Source organism: Hordeum vulgare, chromosome 5H, assembly GCF_904849725.1.
Source record: "Hordeum vulgare subsp. vulgare chromosome 5H, MorexV3_pseudomolecules_assembly, whole genome shotgun sequence".
NCBI lineage: Eukaryota > Viridiplantae > Streptophyta > Magnoliopsida > Poales > Poaceae > Hordeum > Hordeum vulgare.
Genome location: NC_058522.1, coordinates 575,940,086 through 575,959,286, shown reverse-complemented (window position 1 = coordinate 575,959,286; position 19,201 = coordinate 575,940,086). Strand labels below are relative to the sequence as shown.

The following is a 19,201-nucleotide window of genomic DNA, read 5'->3' as shown; positions in this document are numbered from 1 at the left end:
ATGATTGGTAGAGAGAGAAAGATTTACCGGCACACATGTGCTTGCATGACTTTTGTATTTAATTAACAAATCTACTGTAGCATGATAGCGACACATGCAGCGCCCGCCACACGAAAAGTCCGATGTGCGGCCCTTCTAGTTAGATTTTCCCTTCATTCTTTATCCTCGTTATAAACAGCTTTATTTTTAAACATATAAAAATCGTTTCTCGTTTCTCGTGGCAGATTAGGCAAGCCAAACTAGTAGCAGCAGCAGAGTCGAGAGAGCTCAGCCGCTAGAGGAGAGAGGCAGCTGAGACGCCACGTGTACCCAGCCGCTGCCTCACTCAGGTGCTCCACTCCCGCTCCCTCTTCCCCACCCAAACTCCTGACATTGCCGTGCGCGCCACCGGCGACGAGACCGCCGGCCCAGATGGCTTCCTCCGCGTGGGCCTCCCCGGCGCCGCGCCCTCCGCCGCGCGGCCACCGCCACCCTCGTGCGTGCCCAGCAGCAGGAGCTGCCGCCGCCGCTCCAGTGACGCGCCGCGTCGGCGCCACCGCGCGCTGCCGGGCGGTGGCCGCCCCCGCCGGCCCGTCGCCACCCGGGTACGTCTTAATTATTACCCCGCCACTCGCACCGGCTTACTCTTACTTCGCTCGCCGCTGTTCTTCAGACCGTTTGAGCGACTCCGTCAAGCAAGCGCGCGCATGTCGTTAATCATCGTCGTCGTCTTTACGTTTCGTTCAGGGTGGCGGAGAGGCCGGAGGCAGACGTGGTGGTGATCGGGAGCGGGCTCGGCGGGCTCTGCTGCGCGGGCCTCCTGGCGAGGTACGGGCAGGACGTGGTGGTGTTGGAGAGCCACGACCGGCCGGGCGGCGCCGCCCACTCGTTCGACGTCAAGGGGTTCCACTTCGACTCCGGCCCCTCGCTCTTCTCCGGCTTCCAGTCCAGAGGGCCCCAAGCCAACCCCCTCGCCCAGGTCCGTCACCCTCCATCGATTGATTGGTTCCTCTTCTGCAAACAACAACAGAGCAAAAAAATAGTTCCAGTTCATAGAAATTGACTGTCTTTTCCAATTCAAAGAAATTATTAACTTTCTGTCCCAGAACAAATATCGAAGTTAACTGTCTGTTCCAATTCAGAGAAATTAGTTCAGCAAAGCAAAACTGTGATTTCTTCAGGGAAATTAATTCCTTGTACTAATTGTGGTGATGATGATGGTGATGATTCAACTGGCACTGCAGGTCCTCGACGCGCTAGGCGAATCGGTTCCGTGCGCCTCGTATGACTCGTGGATGGTTCATGTCCCCGAAGGACAGTTCGAGTCGCGGATAGGGCCGACTGATTTCCTCAAGGTTCAGTTAGCTACTAGCACATACTACCGCACTCTTCGTTAATCTGCACTGAATTGTCCTGGATTCATTGATATGATGTTATGGTCCGCAGAATGACTGAAAGTTGCTAATTAACCATGACTTATAACTTGTTGCTTTCTCCTTTCTGCGTATGAAACTTAGTGGTGGTGCTGCTCTATCACTGCACTTTTGTTTGATGTTTTAGTACTATGTTCCCCTTTGTTTGTATCCCAATGCTCTGGTAGTCTGGTGGTCATAATAATGATTTTCTTGCAGGACCTTGAAACTTATGTTGGTCTGGACGCAACCCGGGAGTGGCAAAAGCTTCTAGTGAGTTTCCCTACGTTCGATACTCAATTCCCTAATAAAAGTCTGTTTAACTGTACATCGACAGTATACATACTGAACTGCTGAAAAACCGCATGATGCCAAATGGGTAATCAATTGCCGCTTTATGCATTGTGTATAGCATATATAAACAAGTATCATGTAAATTTATACAAGTGCCATGATTCAAATGTGAGACCAAGATTAATTAACCATGTGACTATTATGCCGCCTTGAATCCTCTGCTAACACGGTATCGAAAACAATTGCAGGATGCAGTTATCCCTATATCTGCAGCTGCAATGGCTCTGCCTCCGCTGTCCATCCGAGGCGATCTAGGCATCCTTTCCACAGCAGCCGGTAGATATGCTCCTTCTCTGTTGCAGTCCTTGATAAAAATGGGTCCTCGGGGAGCCCTCGGCGCCACGAAGCTGCTACGCCCGTTCTCGGAGATTGTCGACTCGCTGGAGCTCAAAAATCCCTTTGTCCGTAACTGGATCGACCTCCTGTGCTTTCTGCTAGCTGGCGTCAAATCCGACAGTGCGCTTTCTGCAGAAATGGTAAGCTGAAATTCCACCAGGTTAATTATCCTGTTTCACTTCAGTGCTTGTCCAAAATTAATCCATGTCCTGAACATTGCATGCATGGAAATGAACTGTACTAGAAAGTACTCCGTCCGTACCTAAATACTTATAGTTGGGAAAAACTAATCTACAGGAAGTAGAAACCACAGTGTGTTGTGCGAGCCAAATAAAAACGAAATAAATTGATGCACAGCCTGTATCTATTTTCCTAAACCAGTAGTGATTTTATACTATAAAAAAACAGAATATCGAGCCAAGAAAAACGAAATAAATTGATGCACAGCCTGTATCTATTTTCCTAAACCAGTAGTGATTTTTTACTATAAAAAAACAGAATAGCGAGCCAAGAAAAAGGAAATAAATTGATGCACAGCCTGTATCTATTTCCTAAACCAGTAGTAATTTTATACTATAAAAGAACAGAATAGCGAAGATTTTTGTGTGTGTTATTTATAGAAAGGAAAAAAAATTAAAAGAAGAAGTGTGGCTGCTGGGATTCGAGCCCAGGTCTCCACGGCCACAACGTGGAATTCTCACCACTAAACTACAGCCACATCTGGTGAAACTGTTCAGTAGGTTGCCAAGATAATATGTGTACTGTGGATGGCAATCTATGGTTCATGACTGAGGCCCCTGCTCCACAAATACGTGTCTGGATATTTGGCATTGAATCCATGGGCTTTTCTAACTTGTGAGACTTAGCTTTTCCACATAAAATCAATCAATATTTCCCTCTAATTAATAATTGGTGGCTCCGTTGAACGCTCGCTTGAAACTGACGTATATATTTTGAAGTACATAATTCCGAAGATTTGTGTTCATCATTTGGTCTAACTACAATGTCAGGTTTATATGTTTGCAGAATGGTACAAGCCAGGATGCAAGCTGGAGTACCCTCTGGGCGGGAGTGGAGCGATAATCGATGCCCTCGTACGGGGTATTGAAAAGTTCGGTGGAAGACTTGCTCTTAATTCTCATGTGGAGAAGATTCTGATAGAGAACGGTCGGGCTGTTGGCGTCAAGCTACGAGGTGGACAGGTAAGTCACTCCAGAGGATACCATTTTGTTGCCAAATATATAAAGTCTAATATTAGTTCATGGGTATTAACAACTAGGCAATTATTAGTAAGGCTCTGCTTCAGACGACATATATTTCATATTATCTTCAAGATGCCAAAATTCATCAGAGTCAGAAGGTACAGTAGAAAATGCAATAATTAATACAGCCTGTTAGTGGCAGGAAACTACATAAATACAAATGTTCTAAGCCGGCCCAATTCTTAATAGGCTGGAACGTCCTCGCCTCAAACAACCAAATCATCAGCTTGCTCCAATGTCAAAGTCCAAGAACTCGGCTAATCACCTCTATATCTTTCTTGGCGCCCCTTCAGCAGTCGGATAAGCGAAGCCTTTTACGGAGCAATAGTAGGTGATACACCTACTTAGCTCTAGTTCCTTATCTCCTGAGTTAAAAGAAAATAAATCGCCAAGACGTTCACAAGTTCCCTTCAAAACGAGCAAAGAGAAATTACTGTTAGAAAAAAGATGTTAAGCAAGTGCAAGAATATCTTTGTTATGTCCACATTAGAAGTTTGCCTTGCGTATCACGTTGTGTTCTTCGTCGTTTTCCATCTTTTTCTTGAGAAAATATGTATAAAGTTGAATATCTCTTGAAAACTGTGAGGGGGAAAGGAGGGAAGAAAATATTAACAATATTGCATATGAACCCTTATAGTAAGTTATAACACTAAAAAAGTCAAGAGATTTTACAAAACAAAACTTAGTTACCAGCTTATCGACCTCCTTACAGATAATCCTTTTGTAGGTACCGTCCTTGACGGTTTTCTTTGGAGGTGACTGTTTATTTATATGTAACAAAACTTGAATCAAAATATTTCCAAATCATAAGCAGACAATAATATGCAAATGCGGAGAAATTTGAGCAAATATATGAACTGGGTAGGTATGCATGGATTTAAGATTATGTGTATATGTATATATATATATATCTCAACTTCCACCAACCAATAATCTGAAAAGGTTTTTATGTCAAGTACATTTTCAATCCTCATGTGTCAAAAGTTTGAAAGTGTACAGCTTGAGTGGTTCCGACTCGCTGACGGGGAGGCGATATAGGCGGGCCCACTTGCGCGGGAGGCCACATCACCTTTTTCTATTTTTTCTTAAGTTTTCTATTTTCCTTTTTTGCTTTATTTCTGTACTTTGTTTACAATTTTAATTATTCTAAATACATAAAACACTCCACAAAAATCATTTGAACAAATGTTGAACATATATTTGAAAAAATGCTAATTAAGCATACAAGAAATGTTGAGCGTGTATAAAAAAATGATTATCATGTATTTAAAAAACGATGATTTTTTATCATGTATGCAAAAATGATAATCAGACATTTCAAAAGAACATGTTGAACAAGTATTTGAAAAATGTTAAATGTGTATAAAAAGATGTTGACTATATATTAAAAAATAATGGAAAATTTTGAAAAACTATATAGAAATATTAATCAAGCATTTGAAAAAATGTTGAACAAGAATTTGAAATTTTTTAATCAAGCATTTAGGAAATGTTAAACGTGTTTAGACATAATGTTGATCATGTGTTAAAAAAAGTCAATATTGCAATTAAAAAAACATTAATCAAGCATTTGAAAAAACTGTTGAATGTGCATGTAAAAAATGTTGAATGTGCATTTGAAAAAACTGTTGAATGTGCATCGTGGTGGCGGCGAGAGGAGCAGAGGCAATCGGTTTCCTGGCAGCGCGAGGGGGGTAGGTAGTGTACGTGCTTGGCTTGGCGGTTGGAGGCTCTTCCTTAGAGATGGACAACATTAGCAATATTTAGTATCCAATAACAGTAAGTCTCTGATTCAGATTCATATGACATATCTTTATCATATCAAGTAGTACGCAATATTTCATAGTATATTATGCCAAAAATCCTTCAGTCCACAATAGTCAATAGTATAATATCTTATGGATGCCAAAAATCTTTCAATCATTAAGGTGCAAAAAAAATCAACAATAGCCAATACTATATGTACCAAGCAAACAAAGTGTTATCTTCTCCGTACTACTGGATATCCATCCCATTAAGATTCAGGCCTTTAATTGCCACCTTCGCTTGCACTAGCTAGTGGCAGACCATATGGAAATCTTGTAGGCCAAGACGAGCGTCGAGCGACCTCGTTGTCTCATGCATCTGTTTTCAAGTGCCATGCATGATTACCTTTTCCCCTCATATTGACTTCCATGATGCTTGAACCATCGATGAGGCCGCTGAAATCCAGTCAGGAAATAATAATTGTCTTCCTCTTTGCAGATCGTACGTGCGAAGAAAGCGGTCGTTAGCAACGCGTCCATGTGGGATACCTTGAGCCTGCTCCCACCGGACACAATGCCGAGATCATACCAAGATCAGGTGAAGGCGACGCCGCAGTGCGATTCCTTCATGCACCTCCACCTGGGTTTCGACGCAGAGGTTGGTTAGTTTAATTAGCTGTCATATATATTGTTCATCCTAGCTAACATGCATGTTATCCTCTTACAGTCATGTATATTTCCATATACGATTCATTGGATTTTCTTGCTGTGACCATCTGTGTATGTTACTGGGCAGTGCGTGAAGGAGGACCTCGGGATCCACCATATCGTGGTTAACGACTGGGACAGAGGCGTCGACGGCGAGCAGAACGTGGTGCTGATATCGGTCCCCAGCGTTCTCAGCGAGGGCCTGGCGCCGCCGGGGAAGCACATCCTCCACGCTTACACGCCGGGGACGGAGCCTTTCGGCCTGTGGGAAGGGCTCGACCGCAAGAGCGCCGCCTACCGGAGCCTGAAAGAAGAGCGTTCCGAGGTAACATACACCATATTAACAGGATTGCTACTCTTGACATCTCGGAATCAACACCTAAAATTTGATACACTTTATAACACTTTAACACGTCGAAAGTTTAGCAAAAAAAACTACTTTATCAAAAGTTAAGCAGAAGTTTGGACACTCCTTTTTAGTTTTTAATGGCCATGAGCTGCTGTTACATGCTGTCTGTCTTAAGTTTTTAACCAACTTTGTAACGCAAATGCAATCTTTCATTTCCTTGCAGGTGATGTGGAAGGCGGTGGAGCTGGCCCTGGGCCCGAAGTTCAGCCGGGAAAAGTGCGAGGTGAAGCTGGTGGGCACGCCGCTGACGCACAAGCGGTTCCTCCGGCGGAACAGGGGCACCTACGGCCCGGCCATCAAGGCCGGGGAGGCGACGTTCCCGGGGCAGGCGACGCCGGTGCCGCAGCTCTTCTGCTGCGGCGACTCCACCTTCCCCGGGATCGGCGTGCCCGCGGTGGCCGCCAGCGGCGCCATCGTCGCCAACACGCTCGTCTCCGTGGCGCAGCACTCGGAGCTCCTCGACGCCGTCGGCATCTGACCACCACATGTTGTGCTAAAAGTGGTGAGTTAAGCACACATGCCTGATTACTCTTACAACTTTGCTTGGAGTCCAGCTGTGGTGGATCAGCTTCTCACAGGCAGCACACACGCCCGCAGCAGCACTTTGCACTTTACAGTGGCATGTGATGTGAGAACTCTAGTGTGGCTGCCATTGCCATGGCTGGCAAGCATGCATTGACCCCGGTCAGCGAGCACGATGAGCATGATGAGGATGAGCAGGGCAGTTATCTTCTTTTTGCTGGTGGAACTTTTGGGGTGCTCCTTTGTGTTGCTGCTTGCTGCCACTTGTTTCTTGTTGCCGGCGAAGTTATGCGTGTGGCTGCAGATGCATTGCCATGACTTTGCTTGCCTGCATCAAGTATCATCATCAGTTTATTACATCAAAGTTTCTCTCCCTGCTTTGCAGACAGGCAGGCAAGCAGAGCTGTGGAGAACCATGCAACATTTGTGTTCAATATAAAGATGCAGAGAAAAAGAAAGCAGCATATTGCTCGGTACTGCACATGAGAAGAGAAGATTTTATAGTCAGCACATACAGAAGAGACAGGCATAGTTTTCTTATGTACCACCTCTGTATAAAAATATAAGACGTTTTCTGAGTTCTTATATTTTTATACAGAGGGGGTAGTTTGCAAAAAGGGGAGAAGAAGAAGGAAAAAAACATGGTTCAGAATGTAGATGAATTGCTACATGCTGTTTGTACATGACTGATTGTTCAGGTATAAATAATGCTACTTACGTACGTACATGACATTGAGTTCCAGCACTGAATAATGCCGGCTCTGACAGAGTGGTCTTCTGTTTCTACCGAAAGTTGTGTGGCACCCCACCTCTGTCCACTTCGGATCGCAATGTGTTGGATTTTGTGTTGAATATTACTCTACTAGTAATTGGATGCTCTGCCTATGCGTGCAACTTTGAGAGCTTGTTTCACAGGAACACACTATAAGATAATCCTTTCACATCACATGTCGCTCCCAGCCCCAGGTAAATAATAATATTCCCATCTTGTATTATCCATCCATCAGTCAATCCACAAAAATCTCGCTGTTAAATCGACTGCAAACAAAGGTGTCACCTCACCTCACCTTCACAGTTCTTCAGAGTCTCAGCCCTATGCCCCGGCTTGTTTGTTTCCTTCTTCCTTCCGGTTCACATGCTCACCATCACCTGCAGAGGCCGGAGGCTCGTTTCCTCCTTATTAAAAAAAAAATGCTCACCATCACCTAGTAGGAGTATTTTTCTACTCCATGCCAATAATTTTCTCCAGAAAAAGTAAAGTTTGGATGGGAGAAGGGGAGCTAGCAGCCGCACTCTGCCCTCCACTCACCCTCACTCACTCACTCACTCTTCACAGGTCACCATTACCCACTTGCTCCTGAGACCGCCGGCCGGCCCTCACCGTCTCCCTCCGCCGGCGCACCGAACTCGGCAGTCCCTGTAGGGAGGAGAGAAGAATCGCGCCTCCCTTGATCTGCTCCCAGAAATTGCGGCGAAGGTACCGGCTCTTGGATTCTTTGATCCCACAAAAGAAAAAGTTCATTTCTTTAATGCTCGCGCCGGCGCCTGTCTGCGGCCGTTTGATTCGGGAGGGATGGATTGTCGGGTTTATCTCCCAGGATCTTAGCCCAATTTCGAGATTGGCCCCTCGCGATTTGGGGAGAGCCGTTTTTATTCATCTGTTTATTTATTTATTTATTCGGTGGATCTTCTCGGTCTCTGGGTGGGTGGGTAGAGGTTCTGCTCATGGATTTTGTGGAGATGTGTGCTCTGACAGTCCGACTGAAGAATTATCAGTTGTCCGCAAATTTAAGAACTGGAGATTTTCCCCAATCAAAGTTACCAATCTGAGGTCTTGTACTGAATTTTTCTTAAACTGTTTTTTGGGTGGGATGTTGATGCAGGTCTTGTTGAAGCAGGTGGTGGAGGAAGCTGCGTTGGCAGTGGCAGGCTCATCCCTCTGCTGGCAATGAGATGAGCCCCCTGCTGTTTGCAGAGGCTGACCTTGGTGATCTCCATTGATCCCTGCCAATCAGCTGGGAGATGGCCTTTTCCGGACAGAGGCATGTCGGTGCCGCCGGGAGCTCGTCGCGGCAGGGGAATGGCTTCAAGGGGCAGGCCAGCTCAGTTGAGTTCTTAGGAAGGGGGATGGTGGGGATGCAGCTCAGAGATGCAAAGCCTGATGCTGATGATGATGAAAGGGTAGGTTCATTGGTCACTATTCCTGTTTGATTGACTCCTTACTCAACTAATTCTACTGTTTGAGGTAAATGAGAAATTTATCAGTACTCACTGTATTTTATTCTACGATGGAATGTCGCCGCGTGATTCTGCTCTGCGGCAGATTTGCGGTGTGTTCTAGATCCTGGGATTGCAGTTTTATGCTCTGGCTTCGCTCCGTTATGGCTCGTGTATATTCACAGCAAGCCTAGCGAAAATTGTTGATCAGCTCTGCATCTTGTTTTACTAGATAATAAAGTGACCCAGTTCTTCATTTGCAGGACAATGAGCCAGATGTGGTTGCAGATTCTGGTGCTGAAGCTGGTCAGATAATTGCAACCACAATCCGTGGTCGAAATGGTCTACCTAAACAGGTGACGGCGATGCTACATTCATCTTGATAATCTATAATGTTTGGTTGTCAAAGCACAATTTGCTGATATGGTGGTTAATGGAACAGTCCATCAGTTACATCGCTGAACATGTGGTCGGAACTGGTTCTTTTGGGGTTGTGTTCCAGGTGAACTTCTGACCTTTGCGTTGTCTAAACCGGTCTATGCTCAACTGATTGTCGGACGCATGTAACCTGTTATTGTCAATTCTTCAGGCCAAATGTCGAGAAACAGGAGAAGTTGTTGCCATCAAAAAGGTTCTTCAAGATAAGCGATACAAAAACAGGGAATTACAGATTATGCATATGCTTGACCATCCTAACATTGTTGGTCTTAAGCATTATTTCTTTTCAACCACTGAAAAGGATGAGCTCTATCTCAATCTTGTCCTTGAGTTTGTTCCAGAGACAGTAAATCGGATGGCAAGACAGTACAACAGAATGAATCAAAAAGTGCCCCTCATTTATGTCAAACTATACACTTATCAGGTCTGACCTGACCTGGCATTCAATTTTCTGAACGATGTTATGCTTTGCACAATTGTCCTCCATCTTTATTTATTTTTTTACAAAAAACATTTTAAAGTTAATCTCCGCACTAGGCATACTTGTTACCGAGATTATCTACATGCTGTGGTGTGGATCTTGTGGTATATGGTATGTTCCCTAATTAGTTGCAGCACTTTTTTGTCCTTATGCCTGCTCCAAACTTATTGTTTCAATAGTTGAGTACTGTATTGGGACCTATCTACAAGTTTCAGATTAGTTATTCACATTGATGGCTTCACTAACAACCCAAAATAAATACTGAGACATTCAAACGTACAACCAAGCCAGCCTGTCAGTTCTACAGTCTTCGGATTTATGTTCTACAATTTTATTCTTGTATGTTTACTTAATCGTAAGGTGCTATTTTATTTGTATATATCACACAGGCGACGAGATGCCATACATTTTTTCTGAGACAAGTATTTGCACATTTTTGTGGTAGTATGAACGTTATCTCTAGTAGGGACTCCAATAGACCATCTACTGTATAAACCGATTAATCACACATTAGTGCGCGCTTATTATTCACTTGCTTCAACTAATACTTAATTCCACTGATTTTGTCCTTCTATAGATACAAGTTTAGTTAATGAGTTCTGCCATACATCCGTAATCTGTTTGCTGTTTGTAGCCGTTCAAGTCAGAATATTATGTCCTGGCCATGCAACAGAATTGTTCCTTCAGTTGTCTTTTGATATTGAGCATTAGCTCAAGATGTGATTGTTACAAGTTACAAGCCGTCTAATTATTGTTCCTGTAATCTCATAACTTTGCAGATATGCCGAGCACTTGCTTATATACATAACTGCGTTGGCATCTGCCACCGTGATATCAAACCACAGAACGTTCTCGTGAGATTTTTAACCTCCTTTTCTATGCTTAATATGTTGACATGTTATGCTATTCATATCTTCCCTCACCCTCTAAATTCTTTGGCCAGTTGAGCTTTATTTACATCAGGAAGAACAATTACTAATCAAATTTGAAGAACCACTAATACATTTTTACTAACCCGGTAAACTTTCCACTGTAGGTTAACCCACATACACACCAGCTCAAAATATGTGATTTTGGCAGTGCAAAGATATTGGTAAGTTATCTTCTATATTAGGTTGTGAAATTGAAATGCACGAGTCCTGCTGATTTTGAAAAGAGCATGCTAAACTTTCTTGATAATAAGAATAAAAAAAAGGTGTGCGCTTATGCCAGTAACGTTACCCAGACCTGGTGATTTCTAAATTGTTTTGATGTAATGTCTTGAATATATGCAGGTCAAGGGAGAACCAAATATCTCCTACATATGCTCAAGATACTACCGAGCACCAGAACTCATCTTTGGTGCAACTGAATATACTACTGCCATTGATCTGTGGTCCACAGGCTGTGTCATGGCAGAGCTGCTGCTCGGACAGGTTTTGTTCATGCATATAGTATTTTACCTTTTACTCTCTAGATTATTCTCATAATATCATCCATGCAGCCTATTTTTCCTGGGGAAAGTGGAGTTGATCAGCTGGTTGAGATTATCAAGGTGAAATCCTGTATGACATATTAAGCTGTTTTCTCCTGCGACCTGTATTCTGTACAATGACATGTTCAGCCATAGTGGCTTGCAGGTCTTGGGTACACCAACAAGGGAAGAGATCAAGTGCATGAATCCAAACTACACAGAGTTCAAGTTCCCACAAATTAAGGCTCATCCATGGCACAAGGTAATCTGCATGTTATGTCTCCATGCTTGATTCGTGGGTATTTGGGCTGCACAACAGCTGTTTCATTTGGTGCATACTTTTGACTAGCATACTGATAAATTGTGAGAAATGATAATTGACATACAAAATACAAAGCCATCCGCGTGTCATGTACAATCTCAGGCTAAAAATTAAACCAACATCTTTTGTCATCATTCCTCTGTTACCTGAAAGTTCTGTCTGTATCCAGGTTTTCCAGAAGAAGCATCCACCCGAAGCAATGGACCTTGTGAGCAGGTTTCTGCAATACTCGCCAGATCTTCGATGCACTGCTGTAAGGACATACTATCACTTCCTTTTGTAGCCCCGCAGAGTGCAAAATGATATGCTGTGAGCTATTTTATGCTCTGACCGCGGAATCGTTCTTCAGATGGAAGCCTGCATGCACCCGTTCTTTGATGAGTTGAGAGATCCAAACACCCGGCTGCCTAACGGTCGCCCTCTTCCACCCCTCTTCAACTTCAGAACTCAAGGTAGTGTAACTGTATCTAAATAGCAGTAGCAGCAGGCAAACCATCACATTGGGCTTTTTGCCTTGTTGCTACATTTGTCAAGCTTACTCCAACACACCTTTTGTCAGTCGGTAGTTAATTTACCTTCAGTCTTCCTACTTCAGGAATGTACCTTGTTTGCATATATATGTAGCTACTCTCAGCTGAATCAGTCCATTTCCCATGACATTTGCAGAGCTAAACGGCATACCTCCGGAAGTCGTCGAGCGGCTGGTTCCGGAGCACGCGAGAAGGCAGAACCTGTTCATGGCGCTCCGCACCTAGTTTTCGCTCTGGCGTTGTTTGGGGTCTGGACTATGGAGGGAAGCTTGTAAATTGAGCTGTAGCTTTGTGTGGGTGGGTGACAAGCACTGGTAGCAGAGTTGTCCCAGGATGCTTGATGTGAGGTTTGGAGGCTTGATGGTTGGTGTGTATAGGCTTGTGAAGGTTTCTTGGTTTGGAGGTCGTGTGCAGCAACAGTGTTTGGGTGAGTTGATGGTGAAATCAAAATCATTAGGAAATATTTACCGTCTTTTTTTCCATAATATAATACTCCCCGTCCCAAAATAAGTGCCGCTGACTTAGTATAAAATTTATACTAATTTAGTTATAAATTTGCGATACTTATTTTGGAATGGAGTGAGTAGTTAGGACCAATAATGCCACAAGGTTTCATCGGTTGACTCTTCACAGAAGGGAATGGAATATGTCTGTATACTCCATCCGTCCCAAAATAAGTGACTTCAAAATGACTCTACTTTGTACTAGTTAGGACCAAGGGAGTATAATATATGCCTTGAAACGTTCCCCACTCGTTCCGACAGACAACAGCAAGCTCCTCTATCATCATGCCTAAAGACAGCAGCATCAACCATTAGCAGCTTCGCACACCCTTGCAATGGTGGCTTGGCTTCCGCATTCTCCTTGCTCTGGTTTTCGACGAATGATCACGGGTGGAAGAAGTTGGGTCAGGAATCGATGGCAGACTACCCATACATACATATACATATACTTGTCGATGAAACTGAAAGTGGATGCAGGCGAGTGAGATTCAGCATGTTCCTAACAAAATACAGTATTTGCCAAATGTTGGCATGCTAATTTTTGGCATCAAACCAATCATGCTCTTCATCTCAGAATGGCTCAAAAATAGTAACATGATGACCAACCAACGTCTTAGACAGAGACAACAGTTGACTCCTTCGTCGACAGGGACCCCTTCTTCCGCCACAAACTAGGCAATAAACTCAATGGAGGAGGTCGCCATTGGCGATACAAAAAGGGTCGCCATTGGCGATACAAAAAGGGTCGCCCAAATGATAAGGGGCCAGTGGCGCGGGTTCCCCCTGCCAGACCCTTCACTCCAGCTGGAAAGAGATGCCGGCAAGGGGCTAAGTGGTCCTAAAGCCAAGTGTTATATCTCTACTATTAAAACAGAATTGATGGTTCCACCTCGTTTGATTCCCCCCACCCTTCGTACGACAACCATCGCGTTTGATCCCCACCTCCCCTTCGAACGCAATGGTCTATAGTATCCCAAAGATCCAAGGGCCAACTAAGCCCACGTACAACAACCATGGCAAAAAAAACAATTCTAATCAACACACGAACGAAGTCCTCAGCCCACGTACTAGGTCCATCGATCAACAATCCCAACCAGCCAAAAAGTAAACAATTGAGCTTAACCCACGAACAGAGGTCCATCGACCAATAATCAAACCATCCGCGAGCTTCATTCGAACCGCCAACGCACATCCTCACGTATAGAAACACTAGTTCCTCCTCGCGAGCTCCATCAGCCCGCGGACGCACTCCGCCAAGAAGAGAAACTCGCCATCCGGCCACATCGTCATCACACGACCTATGCGAGCGCATCCTCTGCTGCCATCAACCCCTGATCGCCTCGCATGCTGAACTGCAACCTCGTGATAACCCACAAGTATAGGGGATTGCGACAGTCTTCACGGGTAGTATTTCATCCTAATTTATTGATTTCACACAGAGCCAAAGAATAATTATTGTCCTTGATAGTTGAGTTGTCAATTCAACCGCATTTGGGATATCTCTCTGCAGCAAGGATTTAGTAGCACAACACAAATGTTAGTAGTAAGGCTGTCGCAAAGTAATTAAAATATGTTAGTAATAGATATTACTAATTAGAAACTTTTTTCTCTTTGAGTAAGGGTATACTTACATCATCATTTACCCACTCTTTTTCATCTAGCAATCACATCAATTGATTTTGTAATACAGTACTTCCATCTATATTAACCAGTCCTTGTTTTCTCAAAGATGATTCAATTGTTATATGGGCACATAGGTCATGGTCGGTCAATGTATAGTCTGCAAAAAATCAAATAGTTTAAGAATATATTGAGTACAAATGTACATAAAATAGTTGAAACAAATACCTTGTGGTAGATAATCATATTTCTGAACACCTTTGATCTCTTTATTTGAATCTGGTTCCTTAACATCATGTAATGGTAAAACAGGAGATAATGTCGAGCTAGATGGGGATGGAGGTGATGACAATGGATCACGATCTATCTGATTATCTGATTCTAGCACAATCGATTCAAAACATTCAGAATTTGGAGAAGATGTTGACATAGTTGGTGACATTGGTTTTGGCCATTCATATAGATTCACTACGTAAAATTTTGTCTAAGAAAACAAATATATAGGTCATAAGACATGAAAATAATATTTTTATGTACATTTTGCACTATGTTATTATGTTTTTAATATTATGTCATGTAATTATTTTTTGGTGACTATATACTTTATATTGTAAATAAGATAAAATTTACAGAACGTAAAATTACGGTGCATTGATGTTAAAACAGAGGGGGTGAAGAATAATTGTTTGTCACCCTGGGTGAGGAATAACTATTCTTCACCTCCTCTATTTTACAATTAATGCACCATATTTTTACGTCCCGTAATTTTTTTCTTACTTCATATGTAAAAAGTAAAAAAATATTAAATCATCGTAAAATATTTTACGCTATGTAAAATTACTAACATAAAAACATAATGTAAAATATACATAAAATGCATTTTTTTTTCTGGTCTTACGACCTATATTTTTATCTTCTTATGCCAAATTTTACATAATGAATCAACATGTGTGTAACTATTTGTATACAAAATGAAATTTATTTATGAAACAAACGTAAGATTACCTTGGATGAAAAATAACTCATTCTGCACAATGGGTGATAAATAGTATCAAAATATATTTTAAAATAAATGAACATTGTTTAAGTACATGGACACGTTTTATCTTAATATAGGTCAACTGTGCACATATATTGTTTTACATGATATTTAAGATATGAACATATTTTTACATGCACATATATGATTTTTGTTTTGTTTGTTTCATGAACATATTTGTTCAGATAGGGAGCACACATTTTTCAGGAGTGGTACAACATTGATTTCAGGCAGTGACGGCGATATGGCGTCGTTACCTTTTTGGAGGCACTGTTCGGGTTGCTCGTGGAGTCCTACGACACTGCTTGATGCTAGAGTTGGCCTCCACTTAGAGCGTTGGCCCCTTGCACATAATGTACACTAATGCGCCATCTCTTCGATGATGCTTTCCTCAGGTCTAGTCAGGTCCTGCTGTCCACTCGCCACTCTCTTTTCGGCGTCATGGGTGGACTATATGTGGACACGCACTTGACTGGGGTTTGGGTTTTGCTTCGATTTTGAAGCGGTCTTGTGGCTCTGTGTCCTGACCTCTCTCCATCTTGGTAGTGTTTAGGCAAGGCTTGCCTTTTTTGTTGTGCGTGTGATTGCGCGTTATAAGCCGATTGGCAACACTTATATGTCTTTAGGTTCGATTTTCCTTATAAACTGGACCAATCTTCTATCTGTTCAATGAATTTAAGAGTGAACCTACTGACATTCAAATACTAGATTGCATCAACATCAGCGCAACTACACATAGCACGAGTGACACAACCTGAAGAAGCGTTTCTAGTGGACCAACAACGACGTTGAAATAGTTAAACGTGATGGTTTAGGGTTTTGCGTGGGGGTTGACTTTCACCTCACGTCTTCATACATATAGATGAGCAGGGTGATACAATTACATCCGTGTCCCTACACGTGAACATATACAGTATGTAAGCTAGACCCTATTTTACATGCCCCCTCAATTTGAACTACATACAAGATTCAGATTGGTCCTGAAGCAGTCTAGCATATGTCGTGTAGCGGGTTTAGTAAATACATCCGCTAGCTGATCATCTGTTGAAATGTACCAGACATCCAATGCACCTGCAGCTACCCGTTCTTTCACAAAATGGAAATCAATCTCAATGTGTTTGGTCCGAGCATGAAACATTGGATTCGCCGCCAGGTAAGTTGCCCCTAAATTATCACACCACAAAATAGGGGTGCGCTGCCGTGCAACTCCAAGTTCTTTGAGAACTGAGTCTATCCAAATGGCTTCTGCCACGCCATTGGCCAACCCTTATACTCTGCCTCAGTGCTAGATCTTGAGACTGTAGGCTGCTTCTTTGAACTCGAGAATATAAGATTGGGTTCAACAAATATAGCAAAGCCACCTGTAGAACGTCTGTCATCAACACAACCTGCCCAGTCTGCATCGGTGAAATATACTGACTCCAGTAAACCGAGACTTACGTATTTGTAGCCCTGTGTCTAGCGTATCTTTCACATACCTCAGAATACACTTAACAGCTTCCCAATGAACCTCTGTAGGCTGAGACCAGAACTGACACACTTTGTTCACAACGAAAGAGATATCAGGACGAGTGAGTGTTAAATACTGAAGTGCACCAACCACTTGTAGCGGAGTGGAAGTGGACTTGCAGTTCTCCATGCTGACACGATGAAGAAGATCAAGCGCATACTTTCTCTGCGTCAATGTCATGCCCCTGAATGAAAGGACGCTTCCAATCCAAGGAAGTACTCGAGTCGACCCGTGTCTTTGATGGAAAAAGTAGCTGACAGTGACTGCACAAGATGATCCACCACATCGGATGTAGAACCAGCGATCACAATATCATCAACATACACCGACATGTATATCTGAATGCCACCATGTGAAAAGATGAACAAAGTTGTGTCTGCTTTAGAGGCAACAAAACCAAGCTGGGAAAGACGGTGATTCAACCGAGCGTACCAACCTCGGGGTGACTGTTTGAGCCCATATATTGACCGATAAAGTTTGCAAACATGAGATGGATACGTGACATCCTCGAAACCGGGAGGTTGCTGCATATAGACATCTTCGGCCAGAAAACCATGGAGGAAGGCATTACTCACATCAACCTGCCGAAGACTCCACCCACGAGACACCACAAGTGAGAGAACCAAGCGAACCATGACAGGTTTGACCACTAGGCTGAAGGTATCTTCATAGTCAATCCCTTGCTATTGAGTAAAACCACGAGCAACAAGACGAGCCTTGTGCTTGTCAACAGATCCATCCGGTCGGTGCTTGGTCTTGAAGATCCACTTGCAGCCTACGACGTTAACACCGGATGGACGAGGCACCAACACCCAGGTATTAGTGTGACGAAGGGCAGCAAATTCGTCAGACATGGCGGCGCGCCATGCATGAGCACCGAGAGCCTCACGATGAGAAACAGGCGCGGCGAAAAACGCACGCCGACCGAAATCATTCCGAGCGGTGCCATCGGTGTAAGTCTTCCAAGAAAAGGTGTCGAAATGTTAAGATATCAAGATTTTAGAAACTTGGTATTGTGACCAACCATTTATTCTGGCTTGTCGTACACCTTGTTTTTCTTTCACTTGTGTTTTCCTTTGTCGTCGATGCCCGATCAACCATTTATTCCAGCTTACCGTATCACTTATTTTTCTCTCACTTGTGTTTTCCTTTGTTGTTGTCGATGCGTGTAACTTGTGTTTTCTTTATGTCGTCGTTGAATGACTATCAAATTACTTCAATGAAATGTCTACAAATTCTAAAGACTACCCAAGGGATTCTAATAGCATCTCTAGTAGACCCTGTAAAAACTGATCCTTAAAAACACGTATAAGAGACACTGTAAACCGTTTTTTATGGTTAGAAAATAACCCGAACAGAGCATACCCCGTAAATGAAACTGTATCCTGCTGTAGTTTTGTTTTCCTCCTGTCTCGGCGAGCCGTATCTGGCCACGGCGTGCCTCGCCCTGGCACCCCGGCTCGTTCGGGTGCCGCTCGCCTCGCCCCCGCCTCGTCCCAGCGCTGCCTGTTCCGGGCCACGCATGCAGAAGTCCTGCGCCGCCCACCCCGACCGTGCACTCCCTGGCGTGCCCGCCCGTCCTCGATTTGAGCCCGACACTGCCCGCTTCCGCACGGGTGTTCCTCGACGTGACAGCGCCAGCTTCCCCACACCTGCCTCGCTCTTCTCCGGTGCCGCCCCGCCCTGATTGGGGCCGCCGGTGGCCTGCTCTGTCCTGTCCGTGGACGGCCTCGCCTCTGACATTGGAATTCTATATCGGTTGCTTTGAACTAGCAAGAAAGGTTAACTATGATTGTCAGGTTGAGTAAGACACTAATGTCTCACGGAGTAATAATAAATATAATAAGTTGATGTTCATATACAGTGCATGCAAAAGTAACGTGTCAACTAACTTACGTGCACGTCTTATTTCCACAGCAAGGCATATATATACTGCTGGAAGGAAACATTGATGTGGATTTATGATAGCAGGTGTCCTCTAGACGACAAGACGTACCCATGCCGAACCAATAATAGACAGGTCAAACATTATCCTGCTCATGTGATTAGGAAGTCTCCTCGACCTACAAGTTACTCTTTCTCTTTTGGTCTATAATAAGGTATGCACGCATTTCTACTTTTTTTCAATCATAAACAAAATATATGTTATAACATTATTCAACATTACGTTATTCAGATTGATGATGTGGAGATATGGGCATTGCTGCAAGGGAGGGAGCATACTACAATACATACAATTCAAATCGGGTATTCAAGGATTCTTGGGCGGAACTAGTGCGTCGAAAAGCGATGTCAAGGATTGACACCTCATACAGTTACTAGGCTACTCCCTCCTTTCGATTTATAGGCTTATCTACAATA

The 19,201-nt window shown here is 43.5% G+C and overlaps 2 protein-coding genes and 1 non-coding gene across 4 annotated transcripts; 2 read left to right on the top strand and 1 right to left on the bottom strand.

The window, feature by feature from the left end:
* Positions 1-233: 233 nt before the first annotated feature.
* LOC123395020 (prolycopene isomerase 1, chloroplastic) lies at positions 234-7,452 on the top strand. The gene is made up of 10 exons (XM_045089928.1): positions 234-584; positions 727-958; positions 1,224-1,334; positions 1,611-1,664; positions 1,934-2,221; positions 3,092-3,283; positions 5,588-5,746; positions 5,885-6,121; positions 6,369-6,707; positions 7,113-7,452. Exons 1-9 carry the CDS (start codon positions 412-414, stop codon positions 6,681-6,683), a joined length of 1,761 nt encoding a protein of 586 aa, XP_044945863.1. The 5' UTR covers positions 234-411; the 3' UTR covers positions 6,684-6,707; positions 7,113-7,452.
* TRNAH-GUG lies at positions 2,728-2,799 on the bottom strand. The gene has a single exon. It is a non-coding gene; the product is annotated as a tRNA-His (tRNA).
* Positions 7,453-8,009: 557 nt separating the features above from the next.
* LOC123395022 (shaggy-related protein kinase kappa-like) lies at positions 8,010-12,631 on the top strand. 2 transcript variants are annotated; one of them, XM_045089929.1, is made up of 13 exons: positions 8,010-8,204; positions 8,611-8,908; positions 9,208-9,300; positions 9,387-9,446; positions 9,534-9,806; positions 10,643-10,717; positions 10,900-10,956; positions 11,138-11,278; positions 11,347-11,397; positions 11,483-11,578; positions 11,808-11,891; positions 11,988-12,090; positions 12,305-12,631. In XM_045089929.1, exons 2-13 carry the CDS (start codon positions 8,750-8,752, stop codon positions 12,391-12,393), a joined length of 1,281 nt encoding a protein of 426 aa, XP_044945864.1. In that variant the 5' UTR covers positions 8,010-8,204; positions 8,611-8,749; the 3' UTR covers positions 12,394-12,631. The 2 variants fall into 2 exon arrangements, with proteins under 2 accessions (XP_044945864.1, XP_044945865.1); XM_045089930.1 differs by lacking the exons at positions 8,010-8,204; positions 8,611-8,908; positions 9,208-9,300; positions 9,387-9,446 and having other exon boundaries at positions 9,686-9,806; positions 11,473-11,578.
* The last annotated feature ends 6,570 nt before the right edge of the window (positions 12,632-19,201 follow it).